Source organism: Leuresthes tenuis, unplaced genomic scaffold (assembly GCF_036924035.1).
Source record: "Leuresthes tenuis unplaced genomic scaffold, fLeuTen1.0.hap1 SCAF_12, whole genome shotgun sequence".
NCBI lineage: Eukaryota > Metazoa > Chordata > Actinopteri > Atheriniformes > Atherinopsidae > Leuresthes > Leuresthes tenuis.
The window spans coordinates 25767207-25785977 of NW_027325366.1; the positions used below are offsets into that span (position 1 = coordinate 25767207).

At 39.0% G+C, this 18771-nt stretch overlaps 2 protein-coding genes across 2 annotated transcripts in view; one reads left to right on the forward strand and one right to left on the reverse strand.

Moving 5' to 3' along the window:
• Positions 1-541: 541 nt before the first annotated feature.
• On the forward strand, positions 542-3738 carry tpt1 (tumor protein, translationally-controlled 1). Its single transcript, XM_072397265.1, has 6 exons — positions 542-651; positions 1317-1390; positions 1709-1896; positions 2077-2182; positions 2361-2477; positions 3301-3738. Exons 1-6 carry the CDS (start codon positions 624-626, stop codon positions 3301-3303), a joined length of 516 nt encoding a protein of 171 aa, XP_072253366.1. The 5' UTR covers positions 542-623; the 3' UTR covers positions 3304-3738.
• A 2242-nt stretch (positions 3739-5980) lies between these two features.
• LOC140319591 (general transcription factor IIF subunit 2-like) overlaps positions 5981-18771 on the reverse strand; it is a 42203-nt gene continuing 29412 nt past the window's right edge. The window contains exons 5-8 of the mRNA XM_072397285.1: positions 11032-11113; positions 9279-9375; positions 7722-7865; positions 5981-6164 (exon numbers count right to left, since the gene is read on the reverse strand). Of these exons, the coding sequence (XP_072253386.1) occupies positions 6027-6164; positions 7722-7865; positions 9279-9375; positions 11032-11113 (461 nt within the window). The 3' untranslated portion in view covers positions 5981-6026. The remainder of the gene's footprint in view (positions 6165-7721; positions 7866-9278; positions 9376-11031; positions 11114-18771) is intronic.

Genomic DNA, 18771 nt, shown 5'->3' on the forward strand with positions numbered 1-18771 from the left:
TCGGGGCCATCTCTGCCTGCTCATACTGAGCACATTTCCTGTAAAATCTTTACCATATATTTTGCATGTTCATGCGCACACATTCACTCACTCACTCACATGCTTATCATACAGTTGTCGTCCTATGGCTTCTGTATCCACAGTTATGTTCCATATACTTTCTGTTAGTGTTGTTGCTGTTTGTGGTTTTTGGTTCTTGTTGGTGGTGGTTTTCCATCTGGTTTCTCCACACAGGTTGTAGGATGTTTTGTGTTTAGTTGCTACAGATGTAAGCAGCTAGTTGTCTGATTTTGTCTAGTTTTTCATTGTCTTCTCCTATATGTTTTTCTGTCTCTGTCTAGTTCCCCCAATTTACAATTATGCTTGCTATGATGAAGCTAGACAGAACAAAGGAAAGCAATACATACATACGTTCATTTGCAGATAAATTATATAGCTGTAGTACCACTGTTGGCCACAGTGTCAAAGTGGCAGCAAAGCTCAAAGCCTGATCCGACCCACGGTGACGTCAGCTGGATGTAAATACACTGCTCCGCGGCCTGATCGGTCTTTTTCCTCTCCTGTGCCGTCAGGGTAGTTGGCCAGTTCTCTGCCTCCTGAAGATTTACCATCGAATAAGTAAAATGATCATTTACAAGTGTATTATCAGTGGTAAGTAGTAGCAGCTTGTGCTGCCCTTCACTTGAGCGTGGGTAACACTATGGTGTACGAACTTATCTTGCTGGTTTTATGCCGTGTATGGAGAGTTAGCAAGGCTAGCTTGCTAGCTAACTCGTGTTTATCCTGGTTCGGAAGTTGACGCATCATAACCACTCAAAATAGCTTATTCCGGTTAGTGCCAAGAGTTAGCCGCCCTGTCGGCTAGTCTGCTCTTTTGTGGCGGCGGTAAGCCACAGTTTCGGCCTTAATATGATGATAAAAAAGTTGGCAAAAAGTAGAAAAATACGTCGATTCGTGCGGCCGGCCCTCAGTTGACTAAAATGATACGTGATGTTGGCGCTTGATGTTAATTAGATTTAGGCATGGTGAATGTTTAGAGGCCTTTCAGTGGTATGTTGCAGTTAGCTACAGTTTTATTTTTTTTCTTGGAGATTTTTCCAGACCTGTAATCGATAATGTGTTCCACACCACAGCTTGTCGTAGCTTTCTGTAACAAGACCAAGATTCAGAGCTAATTCCTTCTGCATTTGTTCTCGAAACTTTTCGCCTTATCCCTTGTGTGTTCTTGTTGATCACGGTGTAGCCATTTACCCACCGTAAATGTGTGCTTTTTTTTTGTAATTTTACATTAGTTTTTGTTTCTTTTTCTTCCGCAGGTGATGAGATGTTCTCAGATATCTACAAAGTGTCAGTATCAAAATGTGGTTTTTTCTACGAAGTTACCGGAAAGGTGAGTTGTTGGCAGTCAGGAATGGGGATTGTAGCTTTGTCTCAGCTTGACATCGTCACTGCTGAAGCTATGAATCACGGTGGAAATTCACTGCTTAAGTCTTTGAGGAGATTGACTATAACCATCAATAACTGCTCAGGTGGAAGTCGCTTTGTTACAGACACTATTTTTGTTGAACCAACTACCATATGTATTAAATGTGAGTTGTATTGAAATAGTACAGCCATCCTCACCCCTTGCCGCATACAACCATATATTGTCTGGGTTGCAATATAAGTGTATTCTCCCATCTAATGTTCCTCTGCTTAATGATTCTAGGTCATCTCCAGGACAGAAGGACAAATTGATGACTCCTTACTTGGGGCTAACGCCTCTGCTGAAGAGGCAGTTGAATCCAGCGAATCGACCACCATCTCTGGAGTAGACATTGTTCTAAACCACAAACTGCAGGAGACACCTTTTGATAAGAAGTCTTACACAGAATACATTAAAGGCTACGTGAAAGAGTGAGTATCTCTCAAACACAGAGGCATTCCAATTGTAAGTGTCTGTCCCACAAAGTGTCTCTCTTGATTGGCTCCAGTGGTGTTTCTTACAGTCAGAAGTTTGCATTGGTGCATCTTTTCACGTGAGGTGATGCTCTGTCATAATGACAAACACTGAAAAGTTCAATTCTGCATGTCCAGTCTCAAGGCCAAACTGCAAGAGACCAACCCTGACCAAGTGGAAGACTTCATGGCGAAGGCTCCAGAAGCGGTTAAGAAAATCCTCAAGAATGTCAAAAACTACCAGGTAACAACAGTGTGTTTGTCTGCAGTAAACAAAAGTGCAACCTAATGATGTGGATAGATTTTGTAAGACCAAAATGTTAGCCCGGCTGTGGTCTTCATCATCTAACCAGCACCCCTCACTTTTTGGCGTGTTATTGTGAGTGTAGCCTTGTGGTCTCTGACATGCTCTTTCTCTTCAGTTTTTCACAGGAGAGTCCATGAACCCTGACGGTGCAGTAGCACTGCTGGACTACCGCGAAGATGGCGTCACACCATTCATGCTTTTCATCAAAGATGGTCTGGAGATTGAGAAATGCGTGAGTAGTCCGCCTGAGTCCGAAATAACTTGATCACATACGGCCCTATAAATTTCGTTTTATTTTTTTTCCCAAATTCTGTTTTGATTTTTGGGAATTCTGTTGTTTTTACCTTTTACTCTTATTTTACTACCAAAAACAGTGTTTTTGATGTAAATGACTAAAATGTACACAAATGAAATGGAAGTTAACCTAAATTTAAACATGAATTTTTTTTCCCTCAATACGTCAAAAATAAGCAGCAAGTAATTCAACTTTAGCTGACATGTCATAAAACTTAAATAAAGATGAAACATAAGTAACTTAAACAAGTTACTTAGAGGAAAAGTTCAGTTTTTTTTAACCTGGACCTTATTTCTAGCTGTATATACGTTCATTTACTCATTGATAACATTTTTACGTCACTGAGTCATTCGGACGCTGTTTAGATGATTCGAGAGTCGCGTGTATTTTAACAGAAGTGAACGGAAAAAGGCCAATGCAGCCTCTAAATAACGCACTGAACTCATTGGTGAAATGAAGTATTTTAAAGCGAAAAACTGCTCATTGTTTTGAAGGAGCTTAGTCTGTGGGGGGGCTTGTTGTGCCACCCAATTTGTTTTCCTCTGTGCAGTTTTCTCCAGGCATGCGTTCTTTTTCCACAGAAAAACAGCATTTCAGTCAAATTGTCAAATTCCGCTTTAAAATAGATTCCGTTTTAATCGGCCAATTTGGCGATTCTGTGATCGTGGAAATTATAGGGCCCTAATCACAACACACAAGTGGAGCTATGATGGCGCACATGTGCTTGATTAAGAATAACATGTATTCCTCTTTGTTACAGTAACTACCTGGGAAAACATCTGCTGTTCAGCTGACCGCTGCTTCCCAAAATGGCCCCAAAATTAGACCGACGGAGAACCACACTGCATCATGCCTAAGGATGTTTTTCACGGCCCAAATAACACCTCAAAGCTGAGGAGAATCAAACATGATTTGGTCACTGAATAGTTTTTAACTTTTTTTGACTTTTGAAGTGTTTGATTTCTTTTTTTTTTTTTTTTTTTTTTTGTCAGCCCAGTTTTCTTGTTGGAAATTAAAAGACTTACTGAAACTGACTGGCTGGACAGTGTTGTGTCTTTGTTTGTTTCCCCTTCTGTCTGCATACTGTTTTAGCAACAATCCATTCAGTTTGAGATCCCCGGGTTCATTGTTACACAAGATTCCATCTTCAATGCAAAGTCATCTGGTTGAAAATGAGAATAAAATCAAGTACCACCGCTTTGTTTGTGTGTTTCTGAGAAGTCCAGTTCTGCCGTGTAATATGGCAACCGATGTGAAACTTGTGGGACAGAAATCGATAATTAAATTCAGGGTGTGGTATCAGAACAAAATTAGCTTTAGTCATCTCCCGAAGCACTGTACCTTGAACTGAATAGGAAATTGTGTGGTTAATGAAAAGTGGTGGGAGAAAACTACACTAATGTAAACCCAACTACTGACGCTAAGCTGTGAAAATACAACTTCAAGAAATGTTCTTTCGTATTTGAATGTCTTCTTCTATGTGAGTGTCTTACAAACAAGAGCCATAACCACTTAGGGTGTGCAGCGAGTTGTTTAATTAATGGAAAATTGAACTTGTGCGATATGTTGAAACTATGGCAGTTCACAAGTTAGTTGACTGAACCACAAATACTGCATCTGGAGCAGTAAAAAAAAAAACTATGTGAAGCATGCCTGGCATGATGTTGCAAACATTTCACCTTTTCTAACTTTCTGTTGGAGATCATTGTACATGTAAGTCCGACAGGATTTGCTGCACAGATGTTTTCTTAAAAGTCCAAGGGTGAGCTTGTCGGATGCCCTCCGATGACACGCAACTTTCAACCAATGTGTGTTCCACCACCAAATAAGTAACAGCAACAATTAACAGCTGAACATTATGGCTTTGTTAAACATACCACTAAATTAAATTGCTTTAATTTTTTGTCTGTTTGCTTCCAGATCAAGCAGAAGAAGAAAAAAGAATGAAATCACTCAGCCATGTTGGCTGTTCCCAGTTAATTTGGAGCAAGGACAGACAAACTGGGAAGGCGGTAAAAGGGACACATGCAGGTCGACCAAGAAGGAGTCAAAGCGTCAGGGCAGAAAACTCCAAGCAGTATGCCTTGATATTAGAAAAGGAAAGAAAAACAAATGGGCAGAGACATGAGTTGATGTTTGTTGCCAAACTGTAAGAGACTAAATGTGAATTTACAGACTGAGAGGCTAAATGTAATACACACCTAAACAGAAGAAAACAAGGTTGCAGTGGGCTAAAGAGACGCACGTCGCCTGTGCTGAGCCGAATGACAGTGATATTCATAGATCTAGATGGAAAGACATGAGCTCCATGACGTGGAAAGCAAACGATTCACATTGGATTCCAACTGAAAAAAGTGGTTTATGACGAGGCTCCATCCTGCAAAGCTGATCTGTCCACAACTATACAAGAAAGTTGAAACGTCACTGATGAGCAGTATTGTTTTTCATTAGCCTTCTCCCAATGAATTAAAGCCATCATAAAAGACAGTGAGGCTGAAAGTACTAATAATGTTTTGGTTCACAATTCAAACATTTTTGTCCTTTATTGATCAGGGAAAAAAAGTTACAGCAATTGAATTTTTTTTCGGTATCTTTTACAAAACCAAAACGTTCAGCTGTCAGGTGAAAACGTTTTGAGTCACATCTGTGATTGTTTTTAGAACAATTTTGATCGGACTGAAATGTTTCCGTGCATTTTAAAGTCCTGTTTGTAGTCCGGCTAATAAGATGATTCTTTGTTCTATTCTTTTCCTGGAATCATGTAAACGTGCTTACTTTTTTTTTTTTCCCCATTTTAAGGTTAATCATAAGGCTAAATCACGAACCAAGTTGAACTTGATCTCACCCTAATCAGATGTTTGCCACTGGACACCTGCAGTCCACATTGGTGGACAGGGCAGCCACACACTCAGCAGAAATGTGAATGTAATGTGAATGTAAATGTGGTGTAAGGTTGTTGCCATAGCAACATTCTCGGAGAGATGAACCATGACATGAAGAGAGTTCCCATCCACTTTGCTCTTTAATCTACATTTTCCTCTAACACATAGCTGATGCTGAAATTCTACACTCGAAACAGCCATCAGCCAATCGCAGCATTCGTTTAGCAGCTGTGAAATCAGGAGTTCAGAGTAGCTTTTCACAGCAACTTATGATTCAAACACAGGAGTGGGTTAATAAGACTTTAAGAAGGACAGACTATGGTCACATAACAGTTTTCCAAACGGCTTTAATCGAACAACTTTGACTTTACAATCATTAAACTGCCTTCGTAACCACACAAGGAACAGAGAAGCAGATAACTAGCTTATTCTTTTTCATCTCATTGTCATAACTCATTAACTGAAATCCATTGTGGTAATTATTATACATATTGTTTCACCCAGTGATAATGTCAACTCAAAAACTTCACAAATAGTCACATCAAAGTCAAAGTCTGCACTCCTGCCACACATGATGAGGCCTGTACGAACACCTTCGCTGTAGCTAAGTGCTCTGCCTCTCCTCCTCTTCTTCCTCAACAGAGTGATAGTGTCGATACTCTGGCTTCAGTTCCCAGGTGCTTTTATGTGCTCCCTTGCGGTTGCACGTTCCAATTTCCCTCATGATTTCTTTAAGGTAGGTCTATAAAGAACAGGAGAAATCGCTTGAAATTAGGACAAATTAGACTTTATTGATTGGTTTCTCGTAAATAAACATTACAGGATGAGCACACGTCATAGATTTGAGGAAATTGTGAATTGACGATATGAGAAGTTGACATTAGGCATTGATTTGTTTTGGACACCATATTGTTTTCATACTTGACCCGATTCACCTGAATCCTAACTTCAGTATAGTGTCTCTACGCTCAAACTGTACAATCAGCCTCTATAATCACGTCTCAGTTCATTTCTGAACCTCCAAACCAAATGTTAAACATATCTATCAACTAACTGCAAGGTTAATACAAGAAGAAACAAACAAATCTTAAACTCTTGATGAGTTTCAGTATTAAATCAAATCTTTATTATCAATATAGTGACTTATAATATATGTAGTAAACCCTATACGACTAAATTAAATGAACACATTGTTGAATGTATTTGGAAGTATTATAATTTGTTTACTTTCATAAATTAGCCAAAAAAAGATTTAGAGAGGAATTTGATTTCAGCACATTGCTCGACTTAAAGAACCACGGCTTTGATCTGTGGCATCATTCTTAAGTTTTGGCTTTGATGTTTGACATAATTCTAAAATCTTGGCTTTGATCTTTGGAGCATTGTGTTTTTGCTAATCCAAATTTCTGCAATTTAACCAAAACAACTGTCTCGGTCATCAGTGTTTTACCCAGAAACTAACTACCAAACTGACTAAGGAGGGGCAAAGGTGAATTTTTGATGGAACCAAGAAAACTACTCAGCAAGCTTTTTTCTGTCTTTGTTTTCCCCCTTTTATCCACTCCACCGCAGTGTGCAAAGCATTTGTTTTAACGCACTGAATGGTTTTGCAGTAACTGCCAACTCTGTGATTTAAAACCTCCAGATAGATAGATGAATTAAGTTTTCTATTTGCTTTCAGAATGGAGACTGTGAGCTCTTTAAAAGGCCAATGTTGTACCAGTTTAAACTCAGCCTGCTGCTCTCAGATTATTCAGGAGTAATTTGTAATAGAGACAATTGCTCACAGTGACCACAAGGTGTCTCTGTTGAGCTAGTAAAGCAGTGGCCACTCTACTTGGTGAATAACAGTGGTGCACTTCAAGACTTCTCATAATGGGCATTTCGGTTACTTTAGTTCAGTTAATTTGAGTGCTGGCCAAGTGCTTTGGGAGATAAACGATGGTGTGGAGCGTATCGGGGCGTTTGACTCCTACTCAGCCGATGGTTATGCAATCAGATGCAATCAGAGAGAGAAGGACCTCAAGGTCTCATCAGCACCTACACAGTGCTGTTCACGGTGAGCGCGTATGAATCCACTGCACAGGATCGATTTGTCCAGTGTGTTGGTCCATTTCAGCTATGAAAGATTGTGTGAATAGGCATGGACGTCATGCTGTGAGTGATTATTTTTCAAATTTAACAAAGCAAAGTGGATAGTGGGCAGGTGCATTAGTCTTTCCTGTTACATTGATACATGTGCTTGTGTGTGCTGTGTGCTTTTACCCGTATTTCTGCATGTGCAATGCATACTGCTCACCACAGGCTGTTTGGTGATGTCCACCAGGTCCTTGAAGCTATAATACTGGTGTTTCTCAAAGGCAGAAAACAGCATGTCCAACACAACTTGTCGCTCAGCTCTCACCATCTTCCCGTCAGACTTCTTCTTCTTCTCATACTCCACCTTAAGATAACACTCAGTATTACCATTGATTATAGTAACAACAGATGCAATGCCGTGAGTTTAAATGTAAAAGACGAGGCCAGACTAATCAACTCTGGGTGTTTTTCAAAGCCTACTAGTGGCTTGCTCTAGTCTGCGTCAGTGGATAAGCTGGTAAATTATCATTTTAATGCTGACTAAAGTGCACCACTAAAAGCCACCGTCAGGGGCAGCAGGAATCACACGAGGCCATTTCAACTAATAGGTCATTCATTAATCTGCTGCACAAATGAATCAAACTGAAGATGAAAACAAGCCAAAGCTCTATCCAAACTGGATTTGAGCATTAAGGACTTGGGATTTGTCTTTAGAAACTCAACCAGGAGTTCCCACTACATTTAGATAAGATAGAGAAAAACTAAATATTAGAGCCACGGGTAACTGGTCATCAAATTACAGCCACTGCTTAAAAACTATTTAGGATTTTCCTAATGTTCCTCTACCCTGTACTTCAGCTTTGTTAGAATTAATTTTTTATGTATGTCTGAGCAGATTTGAGGACATTTGTGGTTCAATCTGACATAAACTGTTTTGTCACATTTTGTAAATTCTCACAACTTGTTCTAACAAATGTTATTACATAAAAGAAACAGTATGTGGCAGAAGGTAAATGAGAAGTTCAACATGGCACAAATATACTCATTTGTTGATACAAGTAAGCTCTTCAATTACTTTTGGTGTCTTTGATTTATACTTAGAAAACAGAGATCGAAGAATGTCTTTGTTGCAACATGTAAACATGGACATTTTTTAGTGATGCTCCTAATGGGGCTTTACAGTTTCATTTTTCTACTGAAAACTCATAAATTCCACCTTCTGAGTTCTAATTGTGTGCAGTGAAAGCAACCAACATAAGCTTCTGTGTTTCAACATATGAATAGTTAGTGATTATATTAAATATTGTATTTGCTCAAAGCACAATTACACTAACGAGGTTGGAGTTGTTAATGATGACAAAATAGGGCTTTTCTGTTGTCCCTTAAGTAATTCCTACAATGTCACTTCAAAATATTCCTTAACAAAATAGATGAACAAAAGTCCTTTAGTAAATGGTTATTTTGTGGCTTAAATAAGTCTTTTGTCAAAGGTTGTCTTGCACATTAAAACAACATAACAATTATCACCTTCCATCTTTAAAGGACAGCTTTAAGAATATAAAACATATTATAAATGACTCTTTTCCATACAATCGTGGTTCATACCCATTTACAGACAAAATCTAATAAATCAGCTGTGAAACAAACCCTATTAAGTAAGTGCTACAACCAGTTATTACACTCTACATCTTATATGTTTATCCCCACATCATTTCTGAATCATGCTCATGATAGGCACACACTCATACAAATACAGCCTTGCTGGTATATTTCTCACATTGAAATCGTGGTTGGCCACAGGTTTAAAGACGTTCGTGATGGCTTTATCCAGCTGCTGCGACAGTCGCTGAGGCTTGGCGGACTCAATCTGCAGCCTGACACACAAACACACGCACCAAAAGAGAGAGACGAAGAGTGAAAGTTTCCTTTGTGTCTCTGTGACTAACCAGATCCTAGAGCTGACAGATGTGCCTGTTGGCATCAGCTTGCGGTTAAACAAACCAAATATATAATGGTAGCTTCTCTGCTCACAGATCCTTTGCCCTCTGTTTTTATCATCATTATTATTTTTTTTCAACTTTCATTGATTTTGACTTGGCTGACAGTTGAACGTATCTTAGAGTGATGATCGATTATGGCTTGAGGTGTTAAACACAAGGCACTGCAGCTGCCTGACTTCCTCCCCAAGAAAATTTTATCAATCTTATTTAACTCGCAAAATCCTCTATTTGCATAATTAGTGACCACATTAATAATGTTAAAGCATATAAGTGACATATTCTCTGACTAAATAACATTTATTCAATATTAACTCCTCATTGATATGAAAAAAATGGGACAAAGTGCTTCATATAATCATGACAAATGTGTGGTAAAAATTCCCATCAAAACTCTTATTGAATCGTGTTCCCACACACTCAGATGCCACCATGACAACGTGATGTCCTTCATATCCTGCAGCTTGCAGTGATGGAGGGACATTTGTCAGCTGCTATCCAAATGAGTGGTAAAAGTGGGTCCAAAAGAGTTCTTTTTTTGTTAAGGTTTTTTATGAAGCAGAATTATATAAATCTAAGTTCAGAATGAAGTCTGCGGCAGACATCACGGCCAGATGCTGATCGCAGAAATGTCTTTTTGAGAATACATGACAAAACACTGTCACGGGCAAAGTTGACTGAGAGTCAGAAAGATACTTTTTCACACTTCCACCCATAAATTGTTTTCTTCATAGAGCACAACGCTCCTCACTGACTTGATGGCTGACACACTGGTATAAACTGTGTGCTGTGTGTGCTTGCCTTGGGTTGTATCGTAGCACTGCATCTGCCACACTGATGCTGTTGCTATAGCAATGTCATCCACCAACTCTGGCTGGAATAACATATTGCAATGAAGAGGAGACAGAGACCAGTTAAAAAGGCAGAGTGCATAATGTACGCAAATGAACGGAGCTGATGCACTGCTCAACAGCATCTCTGCTTTTGAACAGATTTTGTGTTGTTTAGGGGTAGAAGAAGCAACTGATGCAATATAACTGCTCTGACAGCCTTAAGCATTTAATACATGATTACATTTGTTTTAGTTTTTCATCGGGCCAAGGGACATATTATTTTTTTTCTTCTTTGCGTGGTGGAGTTTTGACTTGAATTCTTGGATGAAACAACAAACTGTATTCACTGACGACCGTTTTCAGAGGTGTTCCCGAGTCCATGCACTGAATCCTGTTTTTAAACACAGCGTTGCCTGGAAGTGTCAAAGATCACAGCTATTTAGCCATTTAAAATCAGTTTTTAGCCTTGCCCCGTGTGAAGCTGGGATATTTATGTGTTCATCTCCGCTGAAAAATATGTACTACATTTAAGTGTGATAAAAATTCTGATGCTTTCATTCACGTAGTTCTATAAAATGGTGTTGATGATGTGGAATTTGCTCTTTGTTAAATTGATCTAGCATAGTTTGAGGTAAGCTTGTAAGAAGTTAACACCTTTCAGACTGCAGCCTCTGCGATAACAGCTATGCAGTTCACTCACCTTTTAATATTCATGTAGCTGTCAGAGACGACTGGCCTGCATTCAGCTCTGTGCACCACCATCCCCTCCAGACTGATTCCATCTACAACATAGACAGATAATCACCTGCTTAATCAGCATTCAGACAAATGCACATAGTCAGAGAGACAAAGACGGACTGAAAAATGTTTGATTCATATAAAACTAGCACAACATGCATATTTGCAACAGCACACATTTGATTAGGTTTTTTTTTTTTTTAAAAGTGATTCAATCTTAACTGTGCAAACAAAAAAACTAAGTTTTATATTGTTTTTCTCCAGTAATATTACAGGGAATTTCTTTCATTATAATACATTTTAGGTTATGGTTTTTATGGTGGAGCTGAAAGCAGGGTGGGGGTTATAAAATACCACCATGAGGTCACTATGAGTGGTGAGGAAGTCTACACAGAATATTAATCTGAGATGTCTCCTGTTCCTTCTGATAATAGTGTCTAACAGTGAAAAACTAAACTGACTGGACACGATCTGATGGTGTAACAGACACATCACGTGGGAGTCATAATAATAATAACCATAAATGATTTGTAAATGCGGCTCACGCTTACAGTCACGATGACTCGGAAAGTCAAGTTTTCTTATGAATAGAGTCTATATTTAAGTGTTTTGTTTAAGATAATTTGAGAACTAGACCCTGGAAAGACATGATTACTGTTGTACTGCATAAGCTTACCAAAGCAAAGCCACAGCAATCAAAGGCAGTTACATTTTCTTCCTTTTTGAGGGGGTCAGTCAGTCTCACTTCATGCTCAGCAACTCATACCATTACTAGAATACCAAATTTACAGTAAAAAGTTGTCAACTTAAGGCTACCCCATAATTCTCAAATGAAATGGTAATTCATCAGTGTTGACACGTCTGTCTGCAGTGTAAAAGTATATTTTTAAGAAGTAATGCACAAACTGTAAAATTCTAGGCCAATACTGATATTAAAGGTCAAAATTAAAACTTGTTGAATTTTTTTATTTTAATTTTCTTTGCACCTAGTAAAATTAAAAAGTAATAATTCTTGCAAACAGACCAATTTACAGTCAACAAGCATAACATTGGCCATGACCAGTGCTAGGCTGATATATATGCACATCCTTAGTTATAACAATGGAATAATCAGCACTAAATTATGATGGACAGCAATGAAGAACAATGGATGTTGACCAAAATTTCAAAACGAAGGAAACTAACAAGTTAGCTCTCACTCCAACAGAGCCCAGCAGAGATGACGGAAAAGTGACAGAAGGAAAGGTCTCCCAGCAGATGGGTGACCATTTTCCAAACTGTCAAAGCTGAGCTGTTGAGGAATAGTCAGGCTTTCGCTCCAAATTAATTTACACTCACTGAAAAATCATAATCGGACACATACACGATAGCACTCAGTTGCTCTTCTGTATATGCATTGTACTGCTACGATATCAAGTGCACTCTGTTGGATACAGTTAAGCAGACTACAACTATTCTACACATCTCTGACATCAACTTGAATCCAGTGACAACATGACAAAAAATGTCTGAAAAAATTCACAATCCTCTAAAAGTCCTCAACCACCTAAAAAAAGAAATCCAGGTGTACACAGCTGGCAGAGGGAGTCTTGGTGGCACTCTGCAGTGAGTTAAATACACCCGATAAAACTCTGTATTTCCAGTTTTAACAAATGATCAAAGATGATCAAAAATTGGGATTATTTTCTAAACGTCAGTATGAGCTAATTTTGAATGTATTGCCAGAGACCCTGTTTTCTTTTTTTTTTAGAAAAGTAAGGAAACGGGACTTGAAATGCTGTGGTAGAGCATCTCACTATTTAACACATCCCTCTGTAAAAGACTGCATGGACAATTAGTTTAAGACTTATAACTTCAAACGCAATGCACAGAGTTCGTCATCTACATAATATCACTGCAAGATTGAGATCATTGGGATAAATGAGTTTTGCAAGGGACAAGGCTGGAAACCTATACTGAGCAGATGTTTTCTTCTGGTTCTCAGACAGCATTGTATTACATTACAGCAGACAAGATTCTGCAGTTGTGAAATCACCGCATGGGCTCAGGAGTACTTCAAAAGACCAAAGCTAAAGTTAAAATTCTACCAAAGAGTCAAACTATACAAGACCCAGAGATACTTGGTCTAAGTCGAAACCTGTGCTTTGTTTAAACTAATCAAAGTTTCATATCCTTTTCAGTAATTAGCAAATTAAATCTGCATCATCCAGGCTTCAGGGCACAGCTGAAAAGCCAGCATCCTTGATGTTATGGGGGAGCATTAGTGCACCTGGCATGGATGACTTGCAAATCTGTGAATCCATTTTTATCAGAGAAGATGTAGAGTTTGAAGCAACATCCAGACATCTTTTCAAAGGGCAACTTTCTCATTCAAGCAAGATGACACCAAAGCACAGCTTTCACATATTGGAACAGCATGGCTGGTAGAAGAAAAGGTGCATAACTGGCTTGCCTGCAGTCAATAAAAGCCACCAACTAAAACAGTGTTAAACAAAATCGCAACAAACGGATACGGAAACTTAAAATGCTGAGAAGTTGAAATATTACATCTTGCAAAACAAGATACACATTGTTTAAAAATTTAGCACTGATTCTCCTCAGTTTCCAGAAAGTTTGATTTACAGAAAATGTGATAAATTTCTCCACAACACAAAAAATGTGTAGCTGGCATGAAAAAAAGACGACCTCAGTTTCAACACTTGATTGGTTTTTGTACTGTTCAATATAAAATAATATTCTGGGGTTCATATATTTCTGTTTAAGTGGAGTTGTGTAAAGTACTTTGACTGCTCAGCATCTTACCTGCAGCAAAAAGCAGTCAGACACAGCAACACATACACTGAGTCTGTGTAACACGGGCTATGTTACCCAATTTGCACAGTCTGCACTGAGCGTGTTGTAACATGGATGGTCTGCAGCAGAGAAAAGGAAGTGACCAAGTATACAACTGTCTGGGAGTGTCTGGAAGTCTAAATTATGGTTTTCGCTCAAATCACAATGTGTTGTTCAAGACTGCAAAAAATGCGCTCTTCGGATTGCCGTGTTCTGAGTAGCTTTCAACTGATTCCCCACATAACAATTCCTCTCCTCTACTCCAAACTGAGAGTGCTCTGACCATTGTTTACTATGGGATAACATGCAAGACTACTCATTAGTACGTGTCATATAAAAAAAGAAAAAAATACAAGCCACTGCATGTGCCTTCACACATGTATGGAGATGCTGCTCTCCTGAAAGTAGCAACAAGTGTTCTCCTCATGGCAAAAAATCTGTTATGTTAAATTTTTATGTGACAAGCAAATCAAATAGGCTGCTGTTTATCCCACACGCATAGAGAGTGTTATCTTTGGAAATTCTTCCATTTTAGAAATAATATGGTATAACCTATTTACAATTTACAGCATAAAGAACCTAGTACAGTACAGTTATGGTTCAACAAACTCAACTTTCAACAAACCATCTTGAACTCAGAGCCTATATTAAATGCTATTTGTAAATCACCTTGAAAAATAGATATTCAAGCTGTGTGAGGTACTTAAGTACCAGTTATGCAAATATTCAACCCACAAGCTTTTCCCTAAACCATTTGATACCTCTTCTGCCCCTCTCGAATCATTTCTGTTGTCGTTTTCATTTTTCTCTTTTTGAATTGACTGTCCAGGAGATGGTGGAGTCCAGTTGGTGAGCGTCGGCGTTTTATTGGCAACAGCTAAGTGTATTGTGTATTGTTGTATGATTTGGCATGGCTTTTATCTGAAAGTATAAAAGGTTTGAAAAGCCCCAGAGCTGCACAGCTCTCCAGAAACAAAGCCAGTGGAGACAATGATAAAGATTCTCAAAGGGCAGACAGAGAGGAGGCACCGATAATAATTAGACTGACAGACACAAATGACAGCTCAGACGACAGACCGGCAGTCAAATGTATTTCAACATTCTCTATAAATCGTTTTAACAGTTGAAATTCTTCAGGTTTAGAGTCCTGACAAATCAGTCAGTGTCTGCTCTGTGGATATGTTCCAATTGTCTCATCGCCCTCGCTCGTATCTTCTCCTTTTGTCTTAGCCTATCCCTCTTAAAATGCGTGGGTGCATTGGAAAGAAAAGATCCCCTGAAAACATGCTTCTCCTCCTCAGGCATCATCTGAATCAACGTCAGCTTCTGATGACGGAGGCACAGCAGGATCACCTGTCAGTTGGCATCCGCTGCTCTGTGGCATCTTTTGTTGCCTTGATGATGTGGTGTATTGTCCACATAATAACAAGGCTGCATATCAGCGCAGCTAAGGCAGTTGTTGCTTTACAGATGTCCTCCCACATGTCAAAATAGTGTAAAAAATATATGTCTTCATGTTGGCCCTCCAAAGCACATGCACATGCACTGCTGAACACTTTTCACACCATGTAGAAAAATTTAAGCTAAGATTCTCGATGCATGTGAGCTGTGTACTGCGAACACAAAACTATTGTGTAATCAGTAACAAGTGAGGTCTTCTCATATTGATATTGTTCTTTTAATGTTGCTATTTCCATATGCAACATATGACACTTGCAAGCAATAGCAATATATTTATTGTTATCGTATTGGTTGTAAGTGCACAGCTGGTGTTATACTGCAGAGCTGCATTTGGTCCACAGCAGGTCAGTCAATCCTGGTATAACATATAGGAAAGGTACACTTCTGTAAGGTAAGCTTTTGTCCCCTTCAAAAATAGTGAACCAGATTAATTCCCAGGTATTATGAGGATAAAAAGTAGGGTCATTTGTTCCTACTGCAGAAGTAGTTCTGTAATCACAACTCACAGATACAGTGATTTGTCACGTGTGAGTGGGCTCCCTGTTCCGTTTGAAACAGCCTTCACATTACATGTTTTTGGAAGTGTATCATGACACAAATGAGATTCCTAAGGACCTCAGAAAATTAGCCAAAAAGGTTGCAAAACCATCAGTACAAAGTTTGGACTCCACATCCACAGTCACAGCCCACCCCCGGAGCGGTCAACCAACAAAGAGCACCCCAAGAAAAGGAGAGAAAACTTAATCCAGAAGAAATGGGGCAGAACCAGAAGTGAGCAGTTCCTAGGATGAAAACCAACATCATTGCATTGTTTGGTACACTAGTGAATATGTACAAAAAGGCAATACATATACTGACACAGACACACACACACACACACTAAAGTTCCCATGTCAACTGCAATGAACATGTCACCCTGAGCAAAGATGTTGGCCATTTAATTGTATTTTCCCAACATTGAGGTGCCCCAAGGCTCATTATTGTGACCAATGCCATGAAACCATTTTCATAAAAGTTTATAAAAAAAAAACAACAAAGCCAAATTCAATAGAAGTAGAGCATGTACAAAAGAGAAAAACAAAGTTTAGTCCTGGTCAAAATAACTTTTGTTAAGACTACAAAATACAACACTGGCCTACGTGGAGAATTTATTTTTCTATGTGTGTGCCCTATGGCACAAAGAATTTCTACTTAAATAAATGTTTGCATACCTTATTTATTCAGTTTTAGCCAATGCTGTGTTAAAACAGCTTAAACAGCCCTAAGTCACCATAGCAACCACCACCTGACATCATGCGTCACACGACATTCGATCAACTGCCCGCAAGAGTCCCTTAAGGCAACAAACAGTTTGCAGTCTGTGTCAGTCAGTCAGTGTCACAGATCTCACTAATGTTCATCTTTTGCCTTTTCCACAAATGGATGCAATTATGTGCAATTATTGGCTTGTGAGTGCCAGAACACAGAGTCTAAAAACACACCCACACAAGACACGTGTGCCCAGATGCACCGAACATCCTTCCCTTTTATCCCCGTTGTGTGGAGCAACGGTAGTCATGTGGGGTCAAGAAAAATATGTGTTTCTCTACTGTCATTCTTTATAGTTTCCTCTTTCCAAGGCTCACTCTCACTGTAGGAGAGAAAAGCCTATCTAAATGAGGAAAAACAAACAATAGAGAGAGTAAATTGACCACTGCTAAGTGTAGCTCAAGGCTTCTGTGTGTGGGAGGAACACTTGAGACAAACAGACTCCGGCATACTGGCTTCAATATAAAACTCGCACATACTATATCAGTGTTGTGGTCAACACCTTCAGCAGACATTCAATATCCTGATTCTCCTACGCACTTATCATTCACGACTTTGTAAGGCTCCATTACCCTCTTACAGATGCAGGAATTCAGTTGTTATACAGCCACGTCAGTGAGATCATCCCTCTGAGATACCACAAACTAAGTGAGCCTCAGAGTACACTACTCGAATGAATTGACCCATTCTTCACTATTTGTTTCTCTTGGACTTTCTCTACTACTTTTATTATTTAGTTTGAGAGTGTTTGTGTGATCTGTGGATTCTGTGCAAGATACCGTGCAAGTGAGGATGTAGTTGTCTTCATTTCCGTTTTATGTTGTGTAAAGAGGAGAGAAACATTGGAGAGTTGAACACAGTTTGCCACAGTCACTATTACTGTGGAGGAACAGTTCATTCATGTGTCTCTGACTTGCATGCCTTCAGTATGTCCACTGGTGGAGAAAAATACTCACAGGCTCTCCGTATATAGACTCCGTATATAGACTCAACAAGAGAGGGTGGGCATTATAACATTACTGTGTAAAAGGATCAAGGAAAATAGTAAATACATTTGAGAATGAACCCAACATTGTGTATTTAAACATAAAAGGAGGAAGATTAGTAACATTAGCTGTGATATGTTCCACTTTCCCTCCCTATCTCTTGCTCAGGAAATGTGGGCTAAGAGAGCACTTCCATGACAATACATATGTATCAATACATATACAAAACAATCATTTTAGAATAGCGCTGCTCTTGGCAGCCTGTTGCAGTAATATATAGCACAGTCACATGAACAGTTGAGTTTAGCTACAGTTACAGCGTATCTATGCCATTTAACTGGACCATCTCTCTTGTATTGAACTTTTAGTAATGCCTGGAAGGACCCAAAATCCAGACAAGTTGAAAGGAAAACATCTAGGTCATCCTGCCAGGCAGAAGCAAACTTGAGAGCAAAGAGGCAGAAGTTTAACTAATTTTTTCCCTTGATTGCCAGGAGGAATGTGAGATCACTGGCAAATAAAATGAATGAGCTTTGAGTGCTGACAAGGACACAGCAAGAATATCATTAATGCAGTTTTATGTATGTAAGGGCTAATTGAGACTCCAGGCAGAGAGGGTTAGCAAAAGATGCTGTAATCGTGGATATGTTACTTAGAGGAAGCATCTCTGCACACTAGAAGATAAACTGTTGGCTGTGAGTTTCTCTCCATGTTGTCTACTGCTACAAACACAGCACCCCAATGTATTCTTGGTGATCTCTAGATTTAGAGTTTTTAGTTGTTATCTCATGATATACCATGTGCTATAATTGAACTTGTGCTATTGTGTGCCATATTCACATTATATGAAATGTGTGTGCGTATAGACAAAGGAAAATGCCTCAGGACAGAGTTCAGCAGAGTTTAACTGAGTTCAACTACAACGCACAATGTCTGATTCAAACCAGTTTACAGATGCATCTCTTTGTATGATTTTCACACTCACACTCTGAATTTGCAGATGTGTCTCCATATCTATACATTCGACAGAGTCACGTGCTCTGAACTATCTATGCAACCTTTTGTTTTGTAAAGCTCTTCCCCTTTTCTTATCTTTGAATAAAACCAAGCCGCTG